At 47.1% G+C, this 13,250-nt stretch overlaps 1 protein-coding gene across 1 annotated transcript; it reads right to left on the bottom strand.

The window, feature by feature from the left end:
* Nucleotides 1-3,353: 3,353 nt before the first annotated feature.
* On the bottom strand, nt 3,354-4,721 carry Sst (somatostatin). The gene is made up of 2 exons (XM_005071605.4): nt 4,426-4,721; nt 3,354-3,722 (listed from the first exon to the last, which is right to left on the bottom strand). Exons 1-2 carry the CDS (start codon nt 4,561-4,563, stop codon nt 3,510-3,512), a joined length of 351 nt encoding a protein of 116 aa, XP_005071662.1. The 5' UTR covers nt 4,564-4,721; the 3' UTR covers nt 3,354-3,509.
* Nucleotides 4,722-13,250: the final 8,529 nt, after the last annotated feature.

The raw sequence follows: 13,250 nt of genomic DNA, 5'->3' as shown, positions 1-13,250 counted from the left end.
GCGCATGTCTTCTAATACCCAGGAAATTACTGGGCATGGAGTCTTCACTCGATAACTGGTTTTGTTCAGCAAATAGGCACATAAATGAAAAGAGAGAGATGGACATGGTGGCACACACCTGTAACTCCAGAACTCAGAGAACTGAAGCAGGAATGTTGCAAATCCAAGGACAGCCTTAGCTATTTAATGAAACTGTATCTCTTCAACCTCCCCCCACGCACACAAAAAAGGGGTTAGTGGTGTAGCTTAGCACTGACAGTAAAGTTCTTGTTGGGTCATCAATTTCATCAGAAGAAAAAAAATAAAGCTATGTTAGTATTAAGAGCAGGTCTTTGGTATGTCAGAATAAACAAGCCTAAAGAAGAGGTTGATGACTGTGTTCTCTGTGACTGGGAGCCATGACTGGTGGACAACAAATCAGCCGGCACTGAGGGCTTGAAGAGATGGGTTAAGGAAGCTAGACTGCAGGAAGTTTACAAAGCTCATGCTTCAGTGCTTATTAAACTAGCAATGCAGTGTACCTTTCTGGTATCACGCCAGCCACAAATGTAGTGAACACTAACATCAAATCAAGCACTCAAGAGAGTTTGTACTAGTAAATGCAAATTTGCTTCATTGGCACTGAAGTTCATAGATCATTTATTGTTTTCAATGAACACTGACAAACTACTATGCAGCATGCACCATAAAAGGGACTAGAGAGGTGATGCCTCGGGTTGAAGGGTACTTGCTGTTATTGCTGAGGATCCAAGTCAGATTCTCAGTACCCATATTGGGTGACTCACAATTGCCTATAACTGCAGCTCCAGGGATATCCAGCACCTCTGGTCTCTGCTGGCACCAACATAGACGTGTGAGCACACACACACACAGAGGCACACACACCACAATAATACATTTTGAAAAAACACTATATGAGATACTGCCTGAACATATGTTTTCCTAAAAGAAGTTCATACACAAATGTCTGCTCTCCAATACACACTCAGACAACCGTAGCAAACAGTAGAATAAGATCAGCAAGCAGCATGGCAGAGACACAGGGAATGATCAGGGAAGGCTGCTTTCAATTGACAGCATAAAGCAAGAATTTTATGGAGCAAGAAGCATGTAAAGTGGGTTTCAAAGGCTGTGTTAGGGAAAAGCAGGGAAAAGCAGACCCTTGTCTTAGCGGCAGCTAGAAAATACATCACAACATCACATGGCAAAACAAGCTTAACACTAGCATCTAACAGAAGCCAGGGCTCATTAGGGCCTAAGAACTTTAAAGGCTTGATCAAACAAAGCCTCACCATGCTTGCCGGGGAAGGCGGGGTGGGGGAGTTCCACTGTCTTGCACTCCTCTCAGATGAGGACACTGAGATCTAGGAAGTAATAATGTTTGCCCAAGCTCACTCCCTGGAAGACACAGCAGGTGGTTCAAGAATGAGCCAGGGAAGATGGATACACCTGAGAGGTTCCTTCGGGCTAAGTGAGAAGCAGCCAGAACACTCCAGTGATCTTCCGGACTATCCAGCCTGGGCGATTGAAAAGTAAAAGGCTAGAGTCCCTGTATGTTTAAATAAAGCAAAGTAGAATGGTAATATTCCTTATGGTGTTTCTTTCTTACAAGCTTCCAGGTTGGCATAGAGAGTAATGGCTTTCGTTATGGCATTTCCACATGTACCATTCTGTATTCTGATTTGTCTCCTTCCCCTACGCTTCCCCATCGACGCATGTCTCTTACACATTACTTTAAATGAACCAAAATCAGCCCTCCCCAGCTACCTTTGTCATTGTCGATGTCTAAAACATCAGGGGAAATGGGAAGGGATGAGAGTCTCCTCTCCTTACAACATGACTCTCCTTTGTGGAGGTGCAAACACCGGGGCTGACAGACAGGTAATGCTGGCTAAAAGTCCTGTGGCTTTTAAGTGGTAAAGAAACTGTCTGTGTGCAGGCACACGGCTGTACTTCTTGATGGTTCCCATGCTACAGATAGGAACTGACAGCTGAAGATGATACTAAAAGTTTGAAATCTCCTCGCACCCATGGAGTTCATTTGCTGCTCAGAAAACAGCATCACTGTATTCTTCTATTCATAGTAATGCGATCCTATTCCTCTGCAGTTTGCAGGCAGCGATGTACATGAGGCTGTGGTGTCAACGCAGACACATCCTTTGAGTGGACATGCACTGTTGCCACCCTGAACACCCACCACAGAAGGTGCACCCAACCCCAAGCGAATTTTGTTTTCATAGAGATTAGTAAAGTGGGTGAGGTAGTCTTCCCATTTGTTTTAACCAGCCTCTTGGGAATTGGCATCCACAAAAACACATTCTTATTAGAAATACTGTTTTTACTGAGCACACATATTCCCCAGAAAATGTAAAAATTCCTCTTTTGTCTTTGTTTGCTCCTTTAGTGAGACTTTCCTATTCTATTTATCTCATTTTATAGTTGGTTTATTATTCCAGAAGCCGTGAGGATTAAAACATACATTCCCCCCCAAAGACCTCTATTTCTAGGCCCTTTGAGTTAAACCACAGATATTTTAGTTTTCATCTTGAGTAGTCTCATTTACTATGTTGTTTAATGATAATAGTAACAGTTATGATTTGTTGACTATTTATTATTGGAATTTTGATGTTTTTATGATTCCCGTGGTGCTCAGATCAAAATGGCTTGAGATGCTTCCCCTGTGAATGCAGGGCAGCATCTAGTGGAGTGACCTGACATATGTTTCTGGTGACCCACACAACTCCTGTGCCTTAATTTCATGACAAGGGATAACCTCCCCTGTGAACACTAAGTGCATGCTATTAAAACAGAGGCAGCCTTCCAGCCTTTTTCAGGTGCTGAGGGAATTGCTGAAGAGGATTTGAAGTCAGTGTTTCTGGGGGCTGAACGTTCACAAGCTAAAACTAAACTTTAGAGACTGAAAGTTTATTTTAGCTGTTTAAACCAAGTTCTTTCCCCACTTCTCAATCATGCTCTATTTTAGATACAATCATATATTTTGTGAGTGAGAATGGTACACATCTGAATACTTCAGCCTGCCTGTCCACAAGTTCTAAAAGACATTTTGACAATCCAACACCCATTTCCAATTGTCTTTAATATGTAAATGATGTTTGTGGTAGCTGTTTCCAATAGCCATCATTTGGATACACGTTTCAGTTTATAGACATTTGAAGTTATTTAAGTTTTAAATGACCCATAATTTAAAGCCTAACCTTTATTACCATGGGGATTTTTAAATAGATGTTTGTGAGCATTGGCATGCATACCTAAAATGTGTTTTCAGAAGCCACAACTTAAGTTTATCATTAGTTTTTGAATAAAACAATTTACCCAATAAGAAGTCAAATGCATGTTTTTTTCATAATTTCACCATAATTTTATTTTGTATTTACAGTCTTCAGTTTCTAATGCAGGGTCTAGTTGAGCTTTGGGGGGTGGGGGCTAAGGAAGAGAGATTGGGTTTGGAGGAGAGGGTCAGAGGTCTGGCTGAGACAACGATATGAAAGCTAGCAGGATGTGAATGTCTTCCAGAAGAAATTCTTGCAGCCAGCTTTGCGTTCCCGGGGTGCCATGGCTGGGTTCGAATTGGCAGACCTCTGCAGCTCCAGCCTCATTTCGTCCTGCTCCGCTGCCTGGGGCAAATCCTCGGGCTCCAGGGCATCATTCTCGGTCTGGTTGGGCTCGGACAGCAGCTCTGCCAGGAAGTACTTGGCCAGTTCCTGGATGGGGCAGAGAGCAAAGGGAGGAACGGGAAGAAGGAGGAAGAGCAGTTTGAAAATAAGATTTAGTCACTCAAAATCCAGTTTTCACAATAATGTGGGGGGTTGCTATCTTCACTAGATTACGGGGAAAAACTTCCAAAAACCCCAATCTTCCATCAAGTGCTCTGTCTCTGTAGGCTTAAAACACAGAGAAATTGCATATGATTTAAAAAGTGGTTTTATAAGTAAATAGAATGCCAACAGTTTGCGCAGTTCCATTTCCACCTTTTCTGTGATACAGAGTGCACCTGAATTCTTGCGGATCCCTCGCTCCCCACCCCGGCCCCGAGGTAAAGGCAAACCTCCCCGCTGGGCTGCAGAGCCCCTCGCCCCAGCCTCGTTTTATGGAATAACACCGCGCTTCAGCACCTGGGTCAGCAACCCTAATGGCAGCACCAGGGATAGAGCCCAGTCCCTCGGGGCTCAGTTAACCAGTTTTTAAATTTTCTTGGACGCCAGGGAGGGACTTACCTGCAAGGTGACCCAACTGCGCTGATCAAATCAGGAAAGACTAAGAAGGGACCCAGGCTTCAAAAGTTTCCCCGGAAGGTTAGGGGCTGAGCGACTCTGAGAAGCGCCAGCCAAACACCTGTCGCAGGGGCTGCAGCAAGGCTAAGAGGAAAGCTGGGGAATTCGCAAGAGGGACGTGTCATTTCCTTACCTGTTTTCCTGCAGCGGCCGCCAGAGACTTCTGCAGAAACTGGCGGAGTCTGGGGTCCGAGGGCGCGCCGGTGACACCGCCCAAGGCCAGGACGATGCAGAGCGCGGCCAGCGCGCACTGGAGGCGGCAGGACAGCATCTCTGCGGCCACAGGCAGCCGTGCAGGAGCGCGGTTGGTCAGTCTGGACACGGGTCTTCAGCAGCAGCGACGGCTCCGAGTAGCGTCCCCTTCAGCCGCTATCGAGCTCTCCACGGTCTCCCCCCTTTTAAACTCTCTCTCTGACGTCAGTCGAGGAGGCGCCCCCAGATCTCACCAGTGCTTTTACGCACCATTAGCCTCGCAAAATCAATCACAGAAGTGAGGGGAGGCGACACGATCTAAAGTGACTTATTTTTAAAAAGAAAAAGAAAAAAAAAAAAGCCTACACCCACACAGGCACATGAAATTCCCCATGCCACACAGACCATACAATCTTACTTTCACTCAGTGCTGACACACATATTCCACATTTCAGCCACATATGTGCACACTCAATTACACAAAGAGCACTCAGCCCTTGGCCAACAAATACAGCATCGCACACAGTTGGGTACCTGCTACTGTGTTTAGCTGTGCTGTATCACAAATGAGGCTTAGAACCATCCTCTAGGAACAGATCTGAGAATGAAATGTGCAATTAAGGGGACTGAGCTATCTCCTCTCCCTCCGTCTCCTAAAGCCTTGTAGGAAAAAGGGTGAGACTGGGCTGTAAAGGAACCTCACTTTTCTCTAATCTACCCATCCTAGAGTGACAAAAGAAAGACGGTCGAGAGACAAACACACGCAGGAGGGAAGGAAGGGAGAGAGATTACATTTTGGCACCTGGAAACGGTCCTACAAAGCAGTCTCGAAAATTGTCTAATAAGCCTCAGAAGTTGAAACAAGAAAGCTTAAGAGACTGGCAGACAATTGCTCTGTACAACAATTGGAGCAAAGACCAGACATCTAGGCTCCCAGGCCAGGGTTCTTGATCAGCATTGTAAGTGTTCTGACAGATTCCTGGCCAGGAGGAGCAATCCTGCGTTAGGAATCCCTAGGAAGGGTGTATGAAAGTCCAGGAGCCCCTGGCAGTGTGCGGCTGTTGTGTATCCGTGTGGGGAAAGGATGAGCAGACTGTCAGAGCCTCTCTTCCCTCCACTACAGCGTAAGCTTGAGAGTGTTTGAATTTAGCTGGGAGCTCGGGCTGCAGTTTTCCAAGTGATTGCTTATTAAGGAAATGCCAGCTCCATTCCTGGCACAGAACAGGTCTCCACAGGCTCTTCAAGGACTAATATTTTGGGATTGTCAGTGAAGCCAATAGTAGAGTTATTTTTTTAAAAAATGGACCACTCCAGAAGTCAATGTTCCCAATGTTGCTGTGGGCCATGCATCATGAATTAGACCATTCCCAGTACTTGCATCCAAATCATGAAGTGGGCAGGTGAGAGGGGTTTGTCAGCATCCTGAAATGGTTTGGATAATATTTCCTTTTGTATCTGTAAGTCAAACAAAGAGAGCATGAGCAGCAGGGAGTGCTAAAGCTTTCTGGGGCTTACCAGCTCCAGGCAGGGTAAGCACAAAATAAAACATTAAATTGAGAAATTACTCATGTGCAGGGGCAATGAATCTAGAGAGCTATGGAACCCAAGCCTGGAAAATAAGTTGCACTCCTATGTATCCTAGGGTCTTTCCAGGCTCCAGGCTGGGGACTCAGAATCTGTATGGTCACCCACCCATCCATCCTCAAATGACCCCCATAGCCCCTGCCCTTGGCAGCCCCACAAGTAGAAAATGAAAGCCAGTGAAAGAACAGTGGCCATCTGGCCATCTTGTTGTCTTCTGCCTCCTCTTCCAGACCTTCCATGTGCCTGTCCTTTCCCTGTACAGTCTGTCCTCCCTCCTCTTTCTCTTTTCATACCCTTCTCCCAAATTTCTCTCTCCTCAGTCCTTGTCTACCCTTTCCCTACACGCCTAGCTTCATTTCTGCCTTTATTTTCACATTTCAGTTACCTTCTAATCTCCCTCTGGTTTCATCTGGCTGTCTCCTGCCTCCTTTGCCGGCCCCCTCCTTTCTTGCTGTGCCTGGCTGATGTCTGGCTCAGACTCTGCCTCTAGGCAGCTCTCCTCTCTGGTCCCCCCTTTGCCCTCTCTTGTCTCCTCGGCTGTTTCCTGCTGGAAATACTCTCCTGATGGGGAGCAGTTTGAGCACCTACTCGGGAAGCAGAGCAGGAGCTGCTTCTCCCACACTCCCGCTGAAGTGCTGAGGCTGCGGACAAGATGACTCCTGGGGTTGGATTTGCTTTTTCAATCCTTGCATTGTTATGAATCTAAGATCCACTTAGAAGAAGAGGCAGGGCACATTTCTCCACACCCCACAGAAGGCAATTTTAGTACCAGGAATGGCTTGGCACTGAATTGCCTCAGACTCTCTAGGCCTGCACACTGTGAAATAACCCCAGGACCTCTGTCCCAAGTCTCAAGGCTGAGAGGGGAAGGTGGACCGTTATGTGGTAGCCAGCAGTGACCTGCCCTCTTCACCATGCAGTCTCTATGAGTCACCAACATGAGTTGCACATGTCACAGAAGGAGACTGAGGTCTTGAGAGCATAAGGGCCTGAGCCTGAGGCAGGGAGTAGTATGGTCAAAGAAAAAGGCATCATCTTTCTCCCATAGCTAGGATTCGTGAAGATTTGACTCCGGTCACTATCACTTAAGCTTTAGGTAATTGCAAGCAAGAGTTCTGCTGTCCTAGAAGTTTTGGTTCTGGGGGGGAACCAGAGTCCTGCTTGGAGACACAACAAACATTCCATTGAACTGGAAGCTCTGAAGGAATAATAAATAGTGTTTGGGGGGGGCAATTAATACAGACTGGCAGGATGGGGGATGGAGGGAGGGGGGTGACTAGGTTGTTTCTCCACAATGGAAGTGAGGTTGTTTCTGGGGTGCAGGAGATCATTTAGGGTGTCTCTGGTGGTGACCATGTTCTTTGATTAGAGTCAATGAGAAACTACAGCAGCCTAATCCAGGCAGGATGACAAAGGGCCTTCCAGGAAGAAAGGTATGGGTCACTCCTCCAGGAAAAGAATCCAAGCCTGCCAGGGTGCTGTCTGAGGGTAAAGAACATACAAAATGAAGAAGAAGGAAGTTCTAAATACCAGCAGAAATGCGGATTGTATTTAATGTGAGTGTTCTGTTTAATTGTTATTAGCAGCAATGTGTTTCTGTGTAAATGTCCCCACATTAAGCAATATTTGTGGTCCTCTAAAATGCTTTCACGTTTCTGAAAATGCAAGAAATGTTTCTGAGAGTTCCTGAGGATTCAAGAAGCCTGGGCGTATGCAAATCACTTCTCTTGGGCATCTTGCAAATGGAAAGCCTTTTACATTCCAGATAGAACAAACTGAGAAACAAAGTCATTGGTGGGAAAAGTAACACAGTTTAGAGAGACACGGCCTATGTGTCTGAGACCTTAGGCACAAATCTCTGAGTTTTTCTTGCTGACCACCACCAAAATAGTCCTTACAAGGTTTGAGAACCAGGTCAGGCAATTGACTAGACTCAAAGGTGCTTGATAGCCATAAAGCAGGGTATGACTATTAAGGCAAGGTTTTGCTGTTGCTGCTAGATGGAATTAGCCAGTCCTCCCCCAAAGACTGATACCCAGTGAGCTGGTCAAACCCTGAAGGAGGTAGACTGTTCAAGCTGATGTCATGGTCCATGTAGACAAGCTTTCCCCCTCCCGGGAGCATGAAGGGCATGACCTGGAGGCCAAACAAGAAGTTTACACAAAAAGGTAGCAAATGGACACTGATGCCTCCCAACACACACACACATACACACACACACACACACACACACACACACACACACACTGGGAAACTAACCTTCCTCCTACACTTGGAAATACATGTGTGGCAAGTTGGAAACTATTAACTCTTTTGTATAGCTTGACTAGAATTGTTTTCTAGATTTAGAGCTGGCTCACAAAAGGTTTAAGTCAGGGGGAGGAAGATGAACTCGCAGCATGCAGCACTTGCCTCGCAGAGGGCAGACTTGCCAGGGTGTGGCATTGGAGGTAAGAGCAGGCTGTAGATAACCTATTCTCCCCCAAGGGCAAAGCTGCTTGGATGAAAGCTACCATGAGGGCATTCTCTCCTAAGTGCCCCTACCACCAACGATGCAAGAGTTAGCGTTTACAGTCCTCCAAGGTGTCATCCAGGCTGTAGGAGTCCTGCTCGCACTCACGGAACTCCTGATTCCAATGGAGACAGGTGTTACTGCAAACTTCCACAGAGCCCACACCACAGTGACTGCCATGGGTACTAAAGAGTGGGAAAACTTTCAGGTTTCACATTGTTGGGAGGGAGGGAAATGTGGTGAGGCATCTTACCTTTAAATGAGGCCCCACTGCCAGCAAGTCCAAACACAGATGCACCAGCCAGTCAGGCATGTTTCTCCAGATCCAAGCTTTCTCGTCAGGCTCAAACTGGGCCACTCCTCATCAGTCAGTCCTCCTGGCCCCCCAAGCTCTTGTTCCTCAGTGCGCATGCCCTGCTCTCTCCCACATCCATTTGTACTCGTTCCCTCTCCCTGGAATATCTCTGACCCTGTCCCTGACAGTTAGGTCATATAGTTCATGCTAAGACATTTCCAACGACTCCTTACTTAAAATTAGCAGGCTTTCTTCTGTTCCCTAAAGTGGGTCTTGTCACCCATTGTCTGGGACTCTCCCAGATCATTTTGTGAACCTCTGTCCTGAGAGTTTGTGTCTCATTCATAAGTGTAGGGACTCAGGGAGGGCAGACACCTGTTCTAATCCATGTCTGCTTGAGAAAGTTATACATGGGCCAGCCTTGATGACCCTCACCTGGAATCCCAGCACTCAGAGGTAGGAACGGGTGAATTGTGACAGCAAGGTCAGTGAAGCCACATAGCAAATCTAATGTCAGTGGAGGATCGGCATAAATTCCCTACCTTAAAAACAAATGGAGGAAAATTGAGCACAAGGTGGTTGTCGAAAAATGATGACTAAGTTGCAGACTAGCTTCTTTCTCTTAACGTGTGACCCCTCTGTAGATTCTGTAAACAGGACAAGCACCGCAGGCCTTGGGTTACTAAGGACTGCACCACTTGATGTACACTACCTACTGCATACAGTCTTCCAGAACATATACATATGAGTCTCTTGGTCCTTGCTGGGCTTTGAAAAGAAAAAAAAATCATCCTAAACACGACTCACTGTGATTGCTTCTTATGCCGAGAGCTGGTATTGTCATATGACTATGCTAATAGCGTCGCTAAAAATACAAGCCCTCCTAGTTACTGAGCAGTCTGGGTGGGAAACATCAACCCTTGAAGCAGGCTTATGTTCCTAACCCAGCTCTGGGCTGTGTTTCGTGGTTGACTGGGTGTGCTGACGCCAACCAGACAGAGGCCATATTTCACAGCTTTTCTGCAGCTGGGTGGGCATCAAGACAGTTTCTGCCATTCCAGCCAGTCCCCTGAGGGAGGAGCTGGGAAGGGAATTCTGTGTTTCTCATCTCTCTAAGCTTCCCTTCTCTGTGTGGAGTCACTGGTTCCTTCAGAAACTTCCCACTTGTTTCTCTAGGGTCTGCTCAGGGCTTCCCTGGGAAATGAAAGCCAAACTCTGTCTTTTTATGTCACCTGGCAGATCCACCTGCATGCCTGCTTACAGAGGCTTAAAGGTGACGTGTTCTAAGAACTTTCTCCTTCTCGATGAGCGCTCTTTGCCAGAACCTACCACCAGTAGATTTGAAAAATGGGACTAGAGATCACTGGCCTACTCCTCGGACCAGCTGGCTAAAGACATCTTTAGAGTGATTTGGAGTCCTCCGTGTTGATAGAATGATACAATTCACATGAACACAAAGGGCCCCTGTTAAGTCAGTTTTAGCTGCCCCACATTCAAATCTGAGGGTGATTCTTAGCCTTGGCTCCTTGCCGGGATTGGTTGGGTACACCGTGGCAGGCAGTCCTGAACTCACATTCAAGAGCCTAAGTTACAAGCAGAATTTCACCCCCTGGAAACCTGTGGTCCCGGGCCACTTGCCCAGTCATCCCCTGCTTGTCTTCCTCTGGGCTTCCCTTCTTCCTCTCCCTTCTCTCTATTTCCTCCATTTCATGTTCACCTCCGCCTCCTTGCTGCTGTCCCTGTCCATCCTCTCTCCCAGTTGTCCTGTTGTTTTCCTGGCTCCCATTGTCGCTTCTGCCTCAGTCAGAACCCTCCCCTCCCTTTCTCTCCTGGGCTTCACCCGTGTTCCCAATATTTCTCCCAGAGTCGAGGGTAGAGCCAGGAATGTGGTGGGAAACGAACCCAATCTAGACCTGAGCCTTAAAAAGCACCTTTGTTCGCATACAGGAAAGCTGAAGTCAGTGACAAGGAGCGCTGCTAGGGACTGCATGACTTGCACCGTTCAGAAGCTTGATGTCCCTCGGTATATTCTTGCCTTGTGACAAGTGTCCCACGAGTTAATCCTCGACCCCTTCCCCCTGAGCGGATGGGGACGGCGCTGTTGTATTCTCTATGGACCCAGAGCGTGCCTAAAGCAGAGACTGGCTCCCCGACAAGGGTATTATTCTACGGGAGAAGCTTTGGTGATCAACGAGCAGAGATATGGAAATCACTCCTTCAGGCTTTCAGGTCCTGCCTGTGGCCTTTTGGGTGTTTCCTAATCTCATAAAACCAGCCAGACCTGCTGTGCTGTCCTGGGCTGTGCTCACAGGGGAAGCCACGGTTGCTAAGCTGAGCTCCTCTGCCCTCTGCTGGCTTCATGGAGAGCAGACAAGCGTCCTCAAAGCCGGGGGCAGGCTTTACTCAGTGTTTCACTTGAAAGTACTCTCAATGTCATCAGCACTGTCCTTGATGCGGGAATAGCGCAGAAACCACACAAAACCAATTCTCCTCTCAAACTTCCAGGCTTGAAGACTTTGTGTCAGGCCCTATGTCGGGCAATCAGACAAGCACGCAACACCGTCCTTGACTTCAGGAAGAAGTCAAAGGTTTGGCCAGAAACAGATTTTTTTTTTCCTGAGCCATGGAGCAAAAGGATTAACTCTAAAAGGGACAACCAGCCCTCTCTAAGGCAGTGTTACTCTGGCCTTTTCCAAATAGGTTTGGGGATCTCTCCCTGCACAGGAACTGCCAAGAGGAAGCACATATATTTCAGGAACTCTGCCCAACTGGCAAATTGATGCCAGAAAGTTCCTAAGAACAAGAGCTGGAAAAGAAAACAAAACTGGAAGGCAACAGTTCTAAAGCGAACTCTCCCTCTGCATGGGAATGGGTCGCTCCAGACCCTGTATTTACAATCAGTGTCGCCTGGAATTCAAGGACCTAGTTGCCTTTCTCTCCTTCACCTCAACAGATCTCTCCGTCGGGTGGAGGAGAGGGAACGGGGTCTCGTGTGTTGTGAGCTCCCTCTTGTGGCTCTTCTCGGAATTGCTATTGTGCCTTACCGGGGCAGTAGCAAAATGAAAGTTGTGAAGTAGCAACAAAAATAATTTTAAAGTTGGGGGTCACCACAACATGAAGACTGTATCAAAAAGGTTGAGATTCACTCTTTTTTTGGTTTTTATGAGACAGGGTTTCTCTGTATTGTTTTGGAGGCTGTCGGTCCAGCCCAGCCTCGAACTCACAGAGCTCCGCCTGCCTCTGCCTCCTGAGTGCTGGGATTAAAGGCGTGCGCCACCACCGCCCAGCGAGATTCACTTTTACACAATCTTGTCACAGAGTTGCCTGCCCCCCCTTATTGAAACACATAGTTTACTAACTGTAGTAGGTTGAGTGTGCCCCTCTCCCCAAGTTCACATCTCTTTCTTAACCCCTAGAAATTTCCAATATGATCATATTTAGAAATAGTAGGCTCAGAAGTTAAGAGCACTGACCACCTCTTCCAGGGGTCCTGAGTTCAAGTTCCAGCAACCACATGGTGAATCCCAACCATCTATAATGAGATCTGGTGGCCTCTTCTGGCCTGCAGGCAAACATGTAGACAGAAATCTTTTAAAAAAAGAAAAAAATGGAGTTTGAAGATGCAAGTGAATTAGAGATCTCCATATTGGGTCTCCTGGGTCATCCAGGCAGAGACTATAGCCAATGACAAGAACCCTTATGGGGACAGAAGAAAAGACAGTGGAGAAGACCATTTAAACTGAAGATAAGCATTGAAGTGATACAGTCATGAGCCCTGGTATACAGGGAGCCACCAGAAGCTAGAAGGTACGTGAAGCCTTCTGCCCTCTCATCTTTGAAGTGTGTCCTTTGCTGACACCTCAATTCTAGATTTCTACCCCCACTCCCAGAGCTGGAAGAAAAGACATTCCTGTGGCTTTCAGACCCTAATGTTGAAACGTATAATAGCAGCCATGAGAAAGCACGACCACTCAGCAATTCTTCACTTTCTGTGGCCCCAACAGACCCAGAATGCTGGGTATGATTGGGTGACTTCCACTCCACACTGGGACCAAGCTTCTGGCCCACCTCAACTGCATTCCTGAAGCCAGGCACATCAGACATCTAGGTGCTTTCTCCCAAAGCCTGGATGACTCCGGCCTCTGGGGTCTTCTTACCACTGTCACTTAGGGCAAGCTCCTTGATGGTCATCAGGCTCCATCCTAATCAGCTAAATTCCAACTGAAGGCACAGTTGCATCTCTTGTTGACCTGGAAGCCAGGCTTAACATTGCCATAGCAACGTGGTGGGCTGAGCGTGAAGGTTAAAGCACCAAGAAGTGAGAAGATTTGTTGAAATCACACTTAAGTAGAGACAGGTGCCTGTTTACCTGAGC

Source organism: Mesocricetus auratus, unplaced genomic scaffold, assembly GCF_017639785.1.
Source record: "Mesocricetus auratus isolate SY011 unplaced genomic scaffold, BCM_Maur_2.0 Super-Scaffold_100008, whole genome shotgun sequence".
In the NCBI taxonomy this organism is placed as follows: domain Eukaryota; kingdom Metazoa; phylum Chordata; class Mammalia; order Rodentia; family Cricetidae; genus Mesocricetus; species Mesocricetus auratus.
The sequence above is the reverse complement of the archived record's forward strand: the minus strand, read 5'-3'. Positions and strand labels throughout refer to the sequence as shown.

What these genes read in the sequence shown, in the direction of transcription:
- Sst (XM_005071605.4), bottom strand. Translation starts at nt 4,563, where the DNA reads ATGCTGTCCTGCCGCCTCCAGTGCGCGCTGGCCGCGCTCTGCATCGTC. An exon ending in CGGCCGCTGCAGGAAAACAG is followed by an intron (nt 3,723 to 4,425) that starts GTAAGGAAATGA and finishes TGCCCCATCCAG; the next exon opens with GAACTGGCCAAGTACTTCCT.